This window comes from Engystomops pustulosus, chromosome 11 (assembly GCF_040894005.1).
Source record: "Engystomops pustulosus chromosome 11, aEngPut4.maternal, whole genome shotgun sequence".
In the NCBI taxonomy this organism is placed as follows: Eukaryota; Metazoa; Chordata; class Amphibia; order Anura; family Leptodactylidae; genus Engystomops; species Engystomops pustulosus.
Window position 1 is genome coordinate 13,946,403 of NC_092421.1, and position 18,117 is coordinate 13,964,519.

An 18,117-nucleotide genomic window follows, 5' to 3' on the forward strand; every position below is an offset into this window, starting at 1 on the left:
ACATAGCCAGCGCAGTAACCTGTTCTTTTCACATCTGTATGATATCACCTCTAATCACATCCAGGTGGGAAACCAGGCAGCGGAAATGAAAGTAATACATGATGTACAGTCAGATGTAATAATGGAAAATTCACACATGTCAATCTCAAATTTAATATAAGAGAGTATGTATGAAGTTCTACAAGATGTGGACCCACTGGGTCACTAATAGACTTGGCGTGGGGTTAAACCAGAAAGTCTAAGGATTGTGAATTCTTTATCCTTAACCCTCAAAAGGGTGTATGGACTCTAACAAACAAAATACCAAAAAATGATGCATAGATAGAACAAGATAGTAGGCAACAAAGTTTAGGTTAAGGCAGCTGGGTTACAAACAGAGGTCAGGATGGGAAGCAGACAAGAAAACATAAGGGCTCATTTACTAAGGGTCCGAATCACGCATTTTCGTCGGGTTTCCCGAATATTTCCGATTTGCGGCGAAGAGCCCCCAAGATCTTGGTGCACACGATCAGATTGTGGCGCACCGGCACGAGCTTTCACGCGACAGAAATCGGGGGCGTGGCCGTCGGAAAACTTGATGGATTCGGAAAAACCACAGAATTTTTTTAGAAAAATTGTGTCGCAAGAACAGCACTCACATACACCGGAACGAAGAAGGTGAACTCCGGCGGACTTCAGCGCAGCAGCGACACCTGGTGGATATCGGACGCACGGACCTTAGTGAATCCCGGCAGGCCCGAATCAGCCTTGGAGAACGTGCCGCTGGATCGCGACAGGACCGGGTAAGTAAATGTGCCCCATAGTCTTCTGTACATGCCAGGTGGATGCCAAATAGTACAGGAACAAATGCTCTACAAAGAACTTAGTTATTAGTTGCTAAGTGATGGAGAAGCATTTTTGGGAAGCTTGGGGAAACCGGCATTGACTGAAGTCAAGAGCAATTGGTCAATTCTGAACCGATTGGTTTAATGGTTGCAGTGGACAGGAAGACAGCAGTGGAGAAATGAGCTGGAGGATGGCTACCATAATACTTCATTCTGCCATTGCACACCATTACTTTGTATGCTATATGTGGAGATGTCCACAATTCTGCAATCATGCATCTGGATTTTTTCTTTTTTGGAGCACCCTATCCCATCATTCCACCGTAGAATGAAACAACAAAACTCAGAGTGCTCACAACCATTAAACTCACCTCTCCTGACCATTTGAGTAAATACTTGTATTCCTGGGACATAACAATTCTGGTCAGTGTCTTACTTGAAGCTGATGGGCCCCAGTGCAAAGTCTGTGCAAGGCCCCCGACTATAATGTATGGTCTATAGTACTAGTCTTCCCATATGGAAAAGTGACACGGTATGGACCCCCTAAGCCTCTTGGACTCGGTTGAGACACACCCTCTGCACCCCCTCAAGTTATGACCCAGATTCTGCTGCATCCCAGAAACTTCTTAATACACTTCTAAATAATTTTCTCAGAGTTGTTAGCCGAGTAGGTGTCACCATTGGGGATAAATTTCCTTTTTTTTAGCACAGGAACACCAATTTTATCAGTGATTCATGAAAAATGGAGAATGCTCCAGTTTTACATGGCCCCAAAACACACCGTGAAAAACATAATCTAATAAAAACAAACCTAATATAATTTTATATAGGTTAAAAAGATTCAACCGCCAAGGGTATTACCACACAGTATATTCTATAATAAAGGGGCAAACAATTGATATTGTTTGTGTAAAGAAAAGTTCTAACATTTTCTAATATACTTTCTGTATCTATTCCTCATCTTATTGGAAGTCTTCCAATGAATGGCTAGTTATCCTCAGTCTTTTATTCATATAAATATTCATACTTCCAGTGGATAGAAATATGTCCCTGGTCATGTGATGTCACACAGATGCACAGCTCTTTATATCACAGAGATTAATCAGAGCTGTGTGCTATAACAAGCCGTGCACCTGTGTGACCATTACATGACCATGGATATTTTTTAACTCTGGTAAGTGAACAATAAAGCTTCCTATAAAATAACAGCAAGCAGAGGAAAAGCATCTTGAAAGCAGTAAGGAATTCCTACAGAATGTATATGGCAAATTGTATTGTTTTCTTTACACAAATAATATTGCTTTTTTAACACGTTAGTGACGCAAGGCGATATAGATCGCCTTTTTCAGCAGGTATTTCCCGCAAAAAGACGATCTATATCGTCATACAGTAAAAGCGTCACCATGTGTAAACACATGGTGACAAGTCCATAACGACAGCTGATCATCACTGACATCGGGCCAGGGACCAATCACAGCCGTCCCTTCCCGACGATCACTGTGATTGGTCAGCAAATCCAGCCTGACCAATCCCAGTTAAAGAGGGAGATGAAAGCTGGTTCCCGGGTCTGATCACGGTCATATTTCGTGACAGAAGTGACAGGATCAGAGCCGTGAACCAAAGCTCTGTCCCCTGAGTGTATTCAGAGTGCCCCCTCACATCTAAAAACCCCACAAAACCCACTCCAACCCCTCCACACCCCTGTTCCTTATCAATATTCATTGTGACAGCCGAAGCTGTAATTTTTTTTGTGTCATTTTTTTTTTTTGTGTGATTAGGGCTACTGAATATAAGTGGTCAGGGCTAGTGGTTAGGGCTGCTTAATATATATAGTGATTAAAGCTAGTGATTAGGGCTAGTAATTAGGGCTAGTTATTAGGGCTGCTGAATATATATAGTACTAAGGGTTAGTGATTAGGGCTAGTGATTAGGGCTATTAATTAGGGCTAGTTATTAGGGCTGCTGAATATATATAGTACTAAGGTTTAGTGATTAGGGCTAGTGATTAGGGCTATTAATTAGGGCTGCTGAATATATATAGTAATTAGGGTTAGTGATTAGGGATAGTGGTTAGGGCTGCTGAATATATATAGTGATTAAAGCTAGTGATTAGGGCTAGTAATTAGGGCTAGTTATTAGGGCTGCTGAATATATATAGTACTAAGGGTTAGTGATTAGGGCTAGTGATTAGGGCTATTAATTAGGGCTAGTTATTAGGGCTGCTGAATATATATAGTACTAAGGTTTAGTGATTAGGGCTAGTGGTTAGGGCTATTAATTAGGGCTGCTGAATATATATAGTAATTAGGGTTAGTGATTAGGGCTAGTGATTAGGGCTATTAATTAGGGCTGCTGAATATATATAGTAATTAGGGTTAGTGATTAGGGATAGTGGTTAGGGCTGCTGAATATCTATTGTGATTAGGGTCAGCGATTAGGGTTAGTGATCAGGTCTAGCGGTTAAGGATATATATACTGTATACAGGAGGTCCCCTACTTAAGAACACCTGACTTACATACGACCCCTAGTTCCAAACGGACCCCTGGAATTTAGTAATTTCCTTTACTTTAGCCCTAGGCTACAATAAACAACTATAATAGGTATCAAAGGTGTCTGCATTTAAGATTTATTGTTAATCCTGATTCTTATGACATCCCAACATTTTTAAAATCCAATTGTTACAGAGACCAAAAATTTTGACTGGGGTTATAATAATAAAGTATACAGTTCCGACTTAAATACGAACTAAACTTCAGAACAAACCTACAGAACCTATCTTGTACGGAACCCGGGGACTGCCTTGTATACAAAAGCAGATCTTGTACGTTATTATATATACTTACACCTACACCTTCAGTGTTTGAATCTCTTCCTGCGCTGACATTTCAGTTACTGTTTTTTTGTTTTATCATAAAATTAAAAAAATATAAGAAATACTAAAAAACGAAAAAAATACAAAAAATATATAGTTTCTAGTTTTATAGATATAGTATCAGTTTAGTACTGTAGGTGTACATTATTACATATATTTACACCTACGTAGATCTTCAGCATTTGTATCCCTTCCTGCACTGACGTTGCTGTTATTGTTTTTTGTTTTATTTGTTTATTTGGAGCCCCCAAATATGTTTTCTTTCCAAATTCCAGCATTCAGTTCGAACCCAGGAATAAATATTAATACAGATGGGTACAAGGAACTTAATTTTTTTTTAAAAATTTTACAGAGGAATTTGTAGGCCTAATGGTTACACAGACAAATCTGTATGCAGAACAGTTTCTGGCCGGCCATCCCACATCTTATTATGCTAGAAGCCAGAGTTAGCACTCCACTAATGCCACAGAATTAAAAAAAATTTCTGGGGGCTCTTTCTTAATATGGAACTTGTTAAAAAGCCTAGCATCCGGTCATATGGGTCCAGTGATGTTTTATACCACACACCGATGTACAGGGCTGTAATGACAAGACCACGTTTTGAGGCGCTGTTAAAATTTCTGCATTGCAGCGATAATAGTCAGTGTCCTGCTGCTGGTGACCATGGCCAAGACCAATTGTACAAAATTAGGCCACTAGTGACTCATTTTAATGAGAAATTTATGGAGGCTTACGCCCCACAAAAAAAATATAGCCATCGCTGAGTCACTTGTACTTTTTAGAGGTAGGCTTAAATTTTGGCAATATTTGCCAAGCAAAAGAGCTAGGTATTACGGGATCAAAGTTTACGAGCTCTGTGAATGTGAAAGCGGATACACCTACAAATCCCGTGTCTATGAGGGAAAGGACTCCCAGATCTGTGTACCTGAATGCCCCCCTGTCCTAACCAACCATTTAATTTTACTTGCCCCTAAAACTTTCATTATACCCCTAGATCAGTGATGGCGAACCTTTTAGCAACCGAGTGCCCAAACTGAAACCGAAACCCCGCTTATTTATCGCGAGGTGCCAACCAAAAATTAAAGCAGTAAGTTATTGCTCCCTGTTCTTCAACAACTTTCAATCAGATTGCCCTCTTGAGGACAGCAACACAGTAGAAAGATGGAATATTTTCATCATTTTAACTTCTTTCCAGTGTCCCTCTGTAAACCGACAATCATGGGGCCAGCCGGAGGTCCTCCATAGATAATTCGGCCCTGTCTACTCATTCTCCCTCTTCCTACAGTTCTTAATAGTGAAACAAGTATCAAAATATGTCTGAAAGCAGCATCTTTTAAGTGGCTTGCAACTGCAGGAAGATTCTTTGAGTCCTGTCTGGTGTGCTGGGGTGATGGCCCAAGTGCCCACAGAAAGGGCTCTGAGTGCCACCTCTGGCACCCGTGCCATATGTTCGCCACCACTGCCCTAGATGATTAATTTCTGCTTTCTGGGTCTTGTTTTCAATAGGGTTCACTTATGGTGGTGTTACATTATTCTGTTATCTCAAATCTACGATAAGTGTGGAATGAGGCCTATAAGTCACTACTGCTTTATCCTGGAAGCCTTTAAGGGTTTAGTTTCCAAAATTAACTTGTTGGGGTTTTTAACTGTTTCCATTCCCCAAAGTCTTTGTAAATGAATGATGGTGGCATAAAACTTTTAGGAAAATTTACCCACTCACAGCCAAATGCTGCTCATTGGAGCTCTGTTCTGTGCCCTGCTATATGCCCTAAAAGCAGTTTATACCCACATGTGGGGTATTTCTGTGCTTAGGAGTAATTGTGCAATAAATTGGGGGGGGGGTGCTTTTTCCTACAACCCATTATAAATTTGTACATTTTAGGCCTAAATTAATATATTTGTGAAAAAAAAAATTTCAAAGTTTTACTTCCATATCATCTTAATTTCTGTGAAACACAGAGGGGGTGGAAAAAGTCATTATACCCCTTAATAAATTCCTGCAGGGGTGTAGTTTTCAAAATGGGGTCACTTGTTGGGGTTTTTAACTGTTCCCATTCCCCAGAGTCTTTGTAAATGAATGATGGTGGCCTAAAACTGTTTTTAGGAAAATCTACCCACTCTACCCCTATACCTTAAAAAATACAGCCATACAATGAAGATCACTACCCCCATATAGTAAGGAACAGTACCGCCATGCTCCTTTTTTCTTCCCAGAGTTCTCTGCCCCATGTAACATGTTGTGCTTGCGACCATTTTCCAAATAAAGGAAAAAATAAAAAAATGTTAAAAATTTCAAAATTCGATCCCACGGATCACTGTAAACTTCAGATTTGTGACGAATTGAATTTTTTTCGTTAGAATCGATTCGCCCATCTCTTTTTTTAAATCAAAAAACACTTTATTAAGGGATTCTCCCGTCTCTATTATCAATGTATAAAATATTTACAAAATACAAAAAAAGAAACATTTTCCATGGCTGATGAATGTCAAAGCCTGTTCTTCTTGAAACGATTTTCCCATGAAAGAAAGTTCTTAAAATTTTAATCCCCTAGTGATGTTTACACAATAAAGATAATTTTTAAGCCATTACTTTGCAATTTAGGTCGATTTTATTGCTGTTTTTGGTCCAATCACTCCCCAGACAGGTCAGTGTAAGAATCCAGAGTGTGGGCGGCGACTTTCTGAGAAGACACTTCATGATTCCTTTGTAGGCTTATCTACAAATTTATTTAGTTTCTGAATATTCTACCGGCATCTGACACATAGGAAAAGAGAGATGAGACAGATCAGAGATGATGAGATCCATGAGATGGATATAGCACACAATGGGGCACAATTACTAAGCTGTAAGCAAACTGGTTGCTGGTTGGAAAATATATCTGTAAAATGCAGTATTTTTGCTAATAATACTCAAATAGAGAATGTTTTATTTAGTTATTCTGAATATATTTAAGAATCTTGTCTTCATGGTAATACCCCTTTAAGAGTAAATACACCAAAAAATGGGAACTGATGCCTCAACAGGGTTATTTATAATTATACAAAATTTGCCAAAGGCGGAAGTTCAAGGCCCATATACTGACAGAATTAAAAAAAATAAAATTTAATTCTATATTTAACAAAGATCGATCAATAGTGAACAGCAGTGCAAACACAGCTAGCTGGTATAATCAAACTACAATAGTAGTCATTCTCCATTGGGTTGTTTGTACAACAGACTTCCTATGCACCAATCACAAACTATAAGTATATGGCCATTTAAATTTCCATGGTCAATGTGCTATACAGGATTATTGTCCTGTATGCAGGATATAACCAGCTGTAGATTAGGGTGCTAAGAGAGAACCCCCTTCCTTTTACTAGGATTGTCCCCTCTATAGCAGGGGGTCAGACCCCCAATGTCCTTTATGCCTCAACACTATGGGGCACATTTACTAAGGGTCCTGCAACTGCGATTCCGTCGGGTTTTCCCGAATATTTCCGATTTGCGCTGAAGTGCCCCGGGTTTTGGCGTACGGATTGTGGCGCATCAGCGCCGTGACAGAAATCGGGGGCGTGCCCGTCGGACAACCTGATGGATTCGGACAAAGCGGAATTTAAAAAAAGAATTATGTCGCAAGATCAGCACTCACATGCACCGGGAAGAAGGTGAAATCCGGCGGACCTCGGCGCAGCAGCCACACCTGCTGGATATCGGGTACACGACCTTAGTGAATCCCGGCAGACCCGAATCCTCGTCGGACAACTTGCTGCGGGATCGCAACTGGACCGGGTAAGTAAATCTGCCCCTATAACTCTTGTTTAGTGAGTGGCAGATAGGTTTCTGTATTATAAGAGAAAAATGGGAAGGATACAATACCAAGGCTGTCACTGCAGTTCACAGCCCTGATAAGGTGATTAGTCTGTACAGCTATGATAACTATCCCAACTAACTGCTAGCCAAAAATTACAAAAGATTAGTCCTCCCCGACATGTTTTACCAATAAATTGGCGAGAAGGATGTCATTGGAAGGCCATGACCTGCGGGTGGCCGTGACCTGAAGCTCCCAGCGATCAACAACAAACTTCAATAGGGCAAGTATAATATGGGTGACTCTATTTGGGTCTTGTACTTACCCTGTCAAAGTTTTGTTTAAATTACGGTAAGTGGCCAACTATTTTGATATTATCTGGCAAATACTCCAATGACTGCTGTGAAATCGCTTATTTAAGTGTTATTTCTAATATGCCATGGCTGGGGAACATCCCTGGGTTACGTACAAGATAGGTTCCGTAGATTTGTTCTTAAGTTGAATTTGTATGTAAGTGAGAACTGTATAGTTTATAATTGTAACCCCCATCCAGAATTTTTTTTTGGTCTCTGTGACAATTTAATTTTACAAATATTGGGTTCTCATAAGAACCAGGATTAACCCTAAAGCTTAATTGCAGACACCTGTGATAACTGTTACAGCTGTTTATTGTAGCCTAGGACTAAAGTACAAGAAATTACCAACATCCAGAGGTCTGTTTGTAACTAGGGGTCGTCTGTAAGTCCGGTGTTCTTAAGTAGGGGACCGCCTGTATCACAAAGGGGCCTTCATCAAAGACCACTCAGGCAAAATATGAGCCAATACATTTCTCTGAGATTAAGTTGTGTGAATACGTATCTAAAGCTTAGGAAGACAGATATTGATAAAAGTATGAGATGATTCAACAAATCAGAGATGTATATTTGTGTCTACACCAAAGTAGCACTTTTGCAAAATTAACAGTTAGCATTGTCTGCCAATATTTCCCTGCTGTCTCTCTTAGATCTCGGGCGAGAAGTTGTCAATTATTAGATTAGCATTGTTTACTGATGATTTTTCTTTTGTGCGGTACAAATCAGTATTTTACTTTGTGCGTATTCGCAAATTTAGTCAATAACCTTAATCCCAGGTCCATAGATTTTTTTTTTAAAATGTTTTAATACTTTGTGGTATTATTAGTGTAAGATAATCCATACAGCACTGCACTATGATAGCAGGAAAATCTATAGATTCAGCAATTATTGGTTGGATACATTAACACTGTCATATTCATTACTATTATGAATATTGCAGTAGATATTATTAATCGGTATCTATACAGAGTACACTATGCAAGAACATTGTATTAGTATAAAAGTATATGTATATACTCACTAACAGGTTGTCTTCATATCCCAGGGGGTGTGGGAGGCCGCAGAAATAATTTTATGCAGCACCACTTGGGGGAAGTAGACAGCAGGAAGTAGAGATGAGCGGCGCTTCCTATTGCTCCCTTCCTGCTATCCCCTCTTCCTTCGCTGACATTTCTTATCCGAGCAGCTGACTGCTATATACATATTATGCTGCACAATGTACAGCATAATGGGGTACATTTACTTTCCCGTACCTGTCACGATCCCCGATCCAGACTGTCCGACGTGGATGAAGTCCGGATCGATTCACTAAGATCATGCGTCCAATTTCCTGCATGTGTCGCTTCCCCGCTCAGGTCGATCGGAGTTCACCATCTTCCTCCCTGAGTATGTAAGTGCTGATCTTGCGACACAATTTGAATTTTAAATCCCGCGCTTAGTCCGAATCAGTCGGATTGTCAGACGGCCACACCCCCCGATTTGTGTCGCATGAAAGTCGCCACGATTGCGCCAAAATCCAATCACATGCGCCAAAAGCCCTTTTAAATGCGGAAATAGTCGGGAAACCCGGCGGAAATGCGGTCTGGGGACCCTTAGTAAATGTGCCCCAATATATATATAATGGTGCACTTTATCCATTCTTCAGTGTGGCAGGTCAGGTGGCCGGGCCCCCTGACACTGCAGGCCCTATAACAGCTGCTACTTGTGTAGTAACACCCCTGCTGTTCCACCTCATGGATCGGTGGTTTAGTGTCCAAAATCACCTGATATTATCAATAAAAAACATTTACCCTATGATATAGCACAATGTGGGACACAAAGGAAACAATGGTGGTTTAGTTTCTTGTGGGCTCTGCTTTTAGGACTTCACTGTGTGCTCCAAATTAGTGTTTTAGTACATGCTGACGTTTTCATTGATATCATTTTGGGTACCATTTCTTAAAATTTTTATGTGCAGCGAAATACTGATGTTTGGACATTTTTTTCTATTGAGAATGATTGTTTTGTATTTTGATAGATCAGGAATTTGGGGATGCCGTGATACCTAACATATTTATAATTTGTTGTGTTTGTATGTTGTGTCACCATATCAATGATAAGTAATATCCCTCGATATAAGATGCTTCCTAAGGGTATCCATAGATGTACGTTTCTCACTTTTGTTATATTTTTCTACATTTGTATGATGGGTCATAAGTAGAGATGAGCGAGTATACTCGTCCGAGCTTGATGCTCGTTCGAGTATTAAGGTACTCGAAACGGCTCGTTGCTCGGACGAGTATTTCCCCTGCTCGAGATCGAGCATTTAATTAAACAAACACAGTGAAGAACAATGAAGAATAGAATAAAAACAGTGAACACAGGATCATTTAAGTGAAAAACACAGTGAAGAACACAGTGAAGAATAGATTACAGATGTTCGGCACATCTGCTTACTTGTCGGAAGATACACGCGGAACGGCAGCAGGGAGACATCGTGCACCAGGGAGACATCGGGCGCAGCAGGGAGACATCGGGCGCAGCAGGGAGACATCGGGCGCAGCAGAGACACATCGGGCGCAGCAGAGACACATCGGGCGCAGCAGAGACACATCGGGCGCAGCAGAGACACATCGGGCGCAGCAGGGAGACATCGGGCGCAGCAGGGAGATATCACGCGCAGCAGGGAGACATCACGCGCAGCAGGGAGACATCGCGCGCAGCAGGGAGACATCGGGCAGCAGGGAGACATCGGGGAGACTTCAGTGGAAGAAGAGGAGCGGATCCCGGGACAGTGTATCTCCCGACAAGTAAGCAGATGTGCCGAACATCTGCAATCTATTCTTCACTGTGTTTTTCACTTAAATGATCCTGTGTTCACTGTTTTTATTCTATTCTTCACTGTTCTTCACATCTGTTAACTTGTCGGGTGATAATATACGCGCGGAGCAGTGAAGAATAGATTGCAGATGTTTGCATACATCTGCTAACTTATCAGAAGACATTCTTTTTCAATTAAATAACACATTTTATTCCCGAACCATGGTCCCTTTGAAAAATGCTCGGGTCTCCCATTGACTTCAATGGGGCTCGTTATTCGAGACGAGCACTCGAGCATCTGGAAAAGTTCGTCTCGAATAACGAGTACCCGAGCATTTTAGTGCTCGCTCATCTCTAGTCATAAGTAATAACTGTTCAGTTCTGCTAGTTACAGTAGTGTTTGCACTTGGTTACATGCCTGGACAGGATGTCCTGTTTTTCTATTACCCCTTCCTATTTATTTCAGTGATTTTGTATGTTATTTCCACAGGGTCTCTCCTCCAATATTCTGTTACTTATTAAGCATAGTCCCATCTCTCTGGCTTCTGGAAATAAACACTGATCTTCAGGTAAGTGGTCTATACTGTTTGCTTCTTTTAGGGTTTACACAACAATATATAATGACTATTATGGTGGCAAGGTGGCTGAGTGGATAGCACTTCTACCTTGCAGCGCTGGGGTCCTGGGTTTGAATCCCACCCAGGTCAACATCTGCAAAGAGTTTGTATGTTCTCTCCGTTCCCTCCAGTTTCCTCCCACGCTCCAAAACATACTGGTAGGATGATTAGATTGTGAGCCCCATGGGGACAGGGGCCAATTTGCCATGCTTTGTGCAGCGCTGTGTAATCTGTGTGCGCTATATAAATTATTATTATTCAGGAGATCAGTAAAATTGTTATAGTCACACACAGAACTCTGCTTCTAGAGATCATAATTTAGTGCAGTTTATAGATAAATCCAAAGCAAAAAATAAATTCAGATAACCTATAACGCAGTGGCCTTATACTGGGGGCATTTGTCTATTATCCATCTCTAAGGGGGGGGGGGATTTATCAGACTTTTTACACCTGTTTCTGCAAAACAAATATTTGTTTCCTAAAGTTAGACATGTTGGTTAGTGGTTAAGGCAGTAGGAGATCTGGCCTCTGAAGATTCTCCAATGGCTACAACATGGCCCAGAAAGTGGAATTAATTAGATCATATCTATATCATCTCATACCTTGTATATATTTGACTTACTGCCACAAATGAAGGAGATCAGCCCCATTCATTAAAGGGATGTTCCCATTTCAGCAAGTAATGGATATTGTTTGAATAATGAAAAGTTATACAATTTTCCAATATACCTTCTGTATCAATTCCTCACAGTTTTCTAGATCTCTGCTTGCTGTAATGCTATAGAAAGCTTCATTGTTTACTTCCAGTGGATGTAAATCTGTCCATGGTCACACATGTGCACGGCTCGTTATATCACACAGCTCTGATTACTCTCTATGATATTAGCGAGTCGTGCACCGGTGTGACCATGGTCAGATTTCTGTCCACTTAAAATAAACAATGACGCTTCCCAAAAAATTGTCAGCAAGCAGAGATCCAGAAAACAGTCAGGAATTGATGCAGAAAGTATATTGGAAAATTGTATTATTTTTCATAATACAAACAATAACATTCATTTGAATATGCCCTTTAATTAGGAATTAGACTCATTTTTCATTCCAGACTCCAGGGGACTAAGACTTGGTGAATATTCCCCTCTCTAGCGTCTCTAGCGTTCTTGAGGGCACTATATATTTTTATAATACAGGAATAGCCATGTAATGGGAACTGTATAATATTTCATTTATCCTGTGGTGGTGCTCCAGGTAAATTACATGAAAGCTTGTTTCCAGAATATCCACCCAAATTATAGCTGTTCTTAGAAAGTCCCAGTAGCGGGACAACCAGAGTGCCAACTTACCACTCAACAATCTAGTAAAAAGTACTAGATTGTAAAAAGTAGACAAAACCATTTCAGTATCAATGCCATGTATGGGTCATGTCTTTGTGGACTGTTATGTGTTATTATGCTCTTCCAACTCAAGTTCTCAAATCTAATTTAACATTTTACGAATAAATGTATTTATGATATGTTAATCATGTTTTTAAAAACATGGATAATTAAATATTTTTAAATGAGCGTTGTACAGTATAAATATTCCTAAATATTCACATTCAGAAGAAGAACAATGGTTGACTATGAAATGTGCAGTGAAGTCACCAACACTCCCAGTGATGGAAATGTTTCCACTCAAAAGCGAATCGGGAAAATCACTTTAGGGATTGAAGCTGGTTTCCTGTCTGCCCAGATATTTGGTTAATGGTTATTACTCATGGACTGGCTCTAGGTAAAATGAACTATGAAAATGAAATGAAAGCAATATTTATCACAAGGTACATAGAGGTGACATTAAAGGGATATTCCCTTTTCAGCGAATAAATGTTAATGTTTGAATTAAGGAAAGTTATACAATTTTCTAATATACTTTCTCACAGTTTTCTAGATCTCTGCTTGCTGCCATTCTATAGCTTCATTGTTTACTTCCAGTGGACAGAAATCTGACCATGGTCACACAGGTGCACGGCTCGTTAAATCACACAGCTCTGATTACTTTCAATAAGCTGTGCACCTGTGTGACCATGGTCAGATTTCTGTCCACTGGAAGTAAACATAGAAGCTTTCTATAGAATAACAGCAAGCAGAGATCTGTGAGGAATTGATACAGAAGGTATATTGGAAAATTGTATAGCTTTTCATCATACAAACAATAAGATTAATTTGCTGAAATGGGAACACTCCTATATAGGAAACATGGTGAAAACTTTAATTTCAGTGTTAACACGGTCTCTTCTTCTGTACGGCAACTTTTACACAGTTTCAGCAGTGTTTGATCACTAGCTGTGCCCAAGGAGGTCAATTGTGTCTAGTAAATGCCTCCATAGGATTAGACCTCCTTTGGAAATGTAAAAGTTTCTACTGTTCTGTAAAGGACTTCAACACATTTTACATCCCAAGCAGGGGAACTATAGAGGAGGCTATGGAGAAGTAACTACAATGTACCACCTCTAAGAGTTGAATGCTGGACAGTAGACATTTACACATCCCGATTCTATGAAAAGTCTGCATTGGAAGTGCATTACCTAAAATAACTGTAGATCAGATGCTTCTTTTACAACTTCCACAGAAAGTAGATTAGCGTGTACTTTTGTGTCACTTGCACAAACATTACTAAAAGATAACTATAGGATGTTAATGATAGCTGTTCTACCAAGCGATGTCCACCAATATTTTGTCTTACTTCATCCTAATTTTTGATCTATCCATTTTTTTTAGCCATGTGATAATAAAACAGCAGTGCAAGACATGTTAAATGGCAACCATACAGATTTTTTACAGGCGGTAAGTTACACAGAATATTTCTATCTACACAGGCATGCATGATACTTGTTAAGCTGTTACTCATAGCTAAATTTTTAAAAATCTATTTTTATAATAATACATGAATTTGTCTAAATATTTTTTTTTTTTTTTAATCATGATGCAGATTAGTAAAGAAAAGTTTTTTCAAGTTTATAGTAACTTTACTCCTTGGATTCTCAAGTTTTGAATGGAGTTTAACCTCCTCTTCTCATAAGTCCCTATAAATATTTCTCTACAAAGAAACATTTTTAGTCAACAAAGGATATTTAAAATTTGACTATCATCATCTGCATGGCTGATTTCTAAAATTAAAATCTTGGCTTCAAAGTTTAAGTTACTTGTTACTCTTCATTGCAATCAAGCCTGATTAACACAAGCTTCTGTACATACACTCTAGCACAGGCTAGTGCCTTATACCATAAAGTAGCATCATTTGATCATGAAGACCAGCTATATAAAGTTTTATTTGTTGTTGCTTTCTGTATAGGCAAGTTGAGTCCGCTCAACATTTATGTATAATTTTACAAAAAAAACTTGCTTACTGGCTTGACAGAGTTTACCCTAAATCTAATGTTTTGAAAGCTTCATGAATATGTATTGAGCTCTACTGGAGCTGAAACTTTGCGGAATATTTGCAACTCATCTGTAGGATGGAGTTGAAGGGGGATATTTCTCAGGGTTTCTATATTACGTCAGGGGGCATGGAGGTGCTTGAAGGGGGTTGGGGCACAGCTCGCCAGGGGTGGGCATAGAAGTCAGGGAGTGGGCCTGCATGACTGCATTTATTTATATGCCAGGCCCTGTGCAGGACCCCACTGGGTACATGAAGAGGCCGAAGCTGAGTGCCGAAGAGGCCGAAGCTTCATTAACATGTATTGAGCTCTACTGCAGCTGAAACTTTGCGGAACATTTGCAACTCATCTGTAGGATGGAGTTAAAGGGGGATATTTCTCAGGGCTTCTGTATTACGTCATGGGGCGTGGAGGGGCATGAAGGGGGTTGGGGCACAGCTCGCCAGGGGTGGGCATAGCCGTCGGGGAGTACGCCTGCATGACTACATTTATTTCTATGCCAGGCCCTGTGCAGGACCCCACTGGATACATCAAGAGGCCAAAGCGGAGTTCCGGCATATGATAAATAACCCCCAAAGTACATAACTTGTATGCAGGATCTGAAGCCTTCTGCTTTAGGCACTGATTGCTGTATGGCTTTTGGTCCTGGGGTGCAGGTTGTTGCATCCCACCAATCTGAGACTAATGTCAGGTCATCAGCAGCATAAAATACTATCCCTTGAAAACCCAGTCAAAGTAAGCCATGAAACTATAGCATATAAATACTTTTTCTCAACTGGTAAAAACTTTATATAGAATAGACATAAGAAGATTATCACTCAAGTGTTTTTTTAAGTGTTGAGTGTTTTTGTGTAGTTTTTTTTTTTTTGGTTTTGGATTCCCACCAAGAAATGTGATCCCTTAGTGTCATCTAAAATTTGAAGCATAATGCCAAAGTCAGGACTATCTACAATGCTGCAGCCAGACATAAACAGTTGTCCTTTATTGTATGTGTTAGAAATATGATGCCATATCTAATTTGTCTGCAGTGAGATGTTCCAAGCTAATGTTATTGTCTTATTTTAATGCAGAGTAAGGAAATTATTAATTCATTAAATCAAATTTGCCAGTCGGCCTGGACACTGGGACTACACCAGACGTTCCTCCTGCTTCTTATTATTGGAAAATGGCTTCTTCCAATTGGAGATGGAGTAACACGTGATCAACTTTCTCAGCTTCTCCTTATGTTTGTGGGCACTGCTGCAGACATTTTGGAATTTACTAGTGAGACTTTGGAAGAAGCAACCATAAGGTATATTACATGACTTATTTAATAAACATCTTCCCTTAGTCGCAGATATTTATACTTACATCCAATCTTGAAGACACAGCCACTGGGACTATTACTAGATATGTATTAGCTTTACAGTGAAGGCACTGCCCTCAGTAGTGGATAGGAGTGATGTAAATTATCCTTTGGCTTGGCGGTCATGGTGAAAATTGCAGGATATAGTACATTTAAAATTAAATATAGATAGTAACGTGATTTTTTGAACCCATCAAATCTTACTAAAAATATGGATAACACATAAACCTAATTTAAAAATAGGTTGCAAGCTATACTTGATTCCTTCGGCAATGTTGTTGCAGGGTAAACTGTGACTGTACTGAGAGGGGCCCCAAGATACCACATACTTAGTGTGCCATTAGGGCTATACCAAGTAGACTTCAAATGAAAAACATCGGCCAAAAAACATAGCTGCTTTCTTCCAAGAAAAGCTCTACACCTGACTTACGCTCCATTCATTTCTATGTAACTGATCTGCAATACTGGTTCAAAGAATGGTCAGGGGTGGCGCTGTTTTTTTTTTCAAAGTATGCATATTCCCCCGAGAAAAGGTTTGACAAAAACTACACCGCGCTCAAAAACTGAATTAAAGTGATCCTTCACACTTCATGTGGCGTTTTGATAAGATAATAGTCATTTTACACTGCATTGTGCAATATCCATGCAAGATTTCCATTACCAGTGCAACTGAAATCGATAAGCGCCAATGCTTAACGACAAGTATACATTTTTGGACTTGACTCTTCTGTATGTACACAGTCTGCGCAATTCTATGCTGTGAAAATACAATATCTGAAATGCATACGGCCTAGTATAGGTTGTCTTCTCTTGGTATAGGACCCTTGAAATTTCATTGGCCCACATTTACTAAGGGGCCGTGCACCAGTTTTTTGTCAGACTTTGCACTTTTCAGAAACCACATGACTCATGTTAAAGGTTCACCAAAATAAAGTGGTGCCCTCAGTCGGAACAGTGCAGGGGGCACCAGATTAATGAAGAACAGGTGCCACAAATCCTGAATATAGCGCCCCCTGCACACTGCACAGGCAAACTGCACAGTTTTTAGTAAATGTGCCCCATTATGTATTGGCCATTGTGTTTCCTCCCTAGATACTGTGGTTTCTGTTGATTGCAGTATCCAATGTATTTTTGTAGGCCAAGTTTATTGGTCACATGATGTATCCTAATGTCTTAGCATAGCGTAGTGTTACAATAATCTTTTAAACTGCTCTTCATACAAGTGGTGGATAAGTAGAAGCTCCCTCACCGGTTGCTGCAAGACGTGTTAAAAAACCATTTAAAGGATAATTACTTGTAAGAAAGTCACGGTAAAGGGTGAATAAATTGAGAGAGACATTGCATCAGTGAGACAAACAAGGATTATATGAGTTTCAATTGTTTACCTATTTCTCGCTGTGAGACGAGGCCATATAACAATAAAATGACTAATCCGTTCTTGCAGCTTGTCCTCATCATCTCTTGTGTTCTTTGAAGTTGATATTAAAGGGATGATAGCCTGGGGAGAAGTCAAATACATAACATTCACATAGAGTAGACCGAGACCTCACAAATGTTTATGTTTCACAACAACAAAACCCTTCCCGACAATGAAGAGTGCGATCCAGATATAGTCAACCAGTAAGTTATCAATGTTGTATCTTATTAAATACAACTAAAGTTGGAGAAGCCGACACATAGATTTTCTCAACTCTACGAATAAAAATTATGGACGAATGAATTCTGTATGAAAGGTTTGTTGGCCACTGGTGTTTGATGCGAAACGAACAGTCTGTTTTTCATCAAGTGCTAAAGGCTTTATGTACAAGTGTATTTTGTTCTTCAGACAGAATCAATACAGAAACCTGGAGACTGAGAAAACTTGATCATTTTGAAATTTGGCAAAGTGCCCTCACAGTGCGTTTCAGATAAAAGTCCTGAAAGCTTTTTCTAACACTAGTTATCAAGACGCTGCCTTATTGCAGTCAGGCATGAAAGCTTTACTTGTTATAGAACCAGCTAGATGGTATCTGCTGAAAAATATGTGATAACTAGGACTGGAAAAAAAAGTTGCCGGGAGAAATTTAGTGAGCAGCTTAAAAAGAAAATTTTACCTTGTTTGTT

General features: G+C 39.8%; 1 protein-coding gene and 1 long non-coding RNA gene across 3 annotated transcripts in view; one reads left to right on the top strand and one right to left on the bottom strand.

Moving 5' to 3' along the window:
- Positions 1-18,117, top strand: part of TMEM26 (transmembrane protein 26) — a 36,894-nt gene that overhangs the window by 15,419 nt on the left and 3,358 nt on the right. Inside the window, exons 2-4 of the mRNA XM_072129348.1 lie at positions 11,131-11,209; positions 14,011-14,076; positions 15,740-15,960. Coding sequence (XP_071985449.1) covers positions 11,131-11,209; positions 14,011-14,076; positions 15,740-15,960 — 366 coding nt within the window. The remainder of the gene's footprint in view (positions 1-11,130; positions 11,210-14,010; positions 14,077-15,739; positions 15,961-18,117) is intronic.
- The window catches only part of LOC140105412 (uncharacterized), an 89,669-nt gene that overhangs the window by 12,101 nt on the left and 59,451 nt on the right, over positions 1-18,117 (bottom strand). For both annotated transcript variants that reach the window (XR_011850574.1, XR_011850575.1), the window contains one exon: positions 17,400-17,512. This is a non-coding gene — a long non-coding RNA (uncharacterized lncRNA). The remainder of the gene's footprint in view (positions 1-17,399; positions 17,513-18,117) is intronic.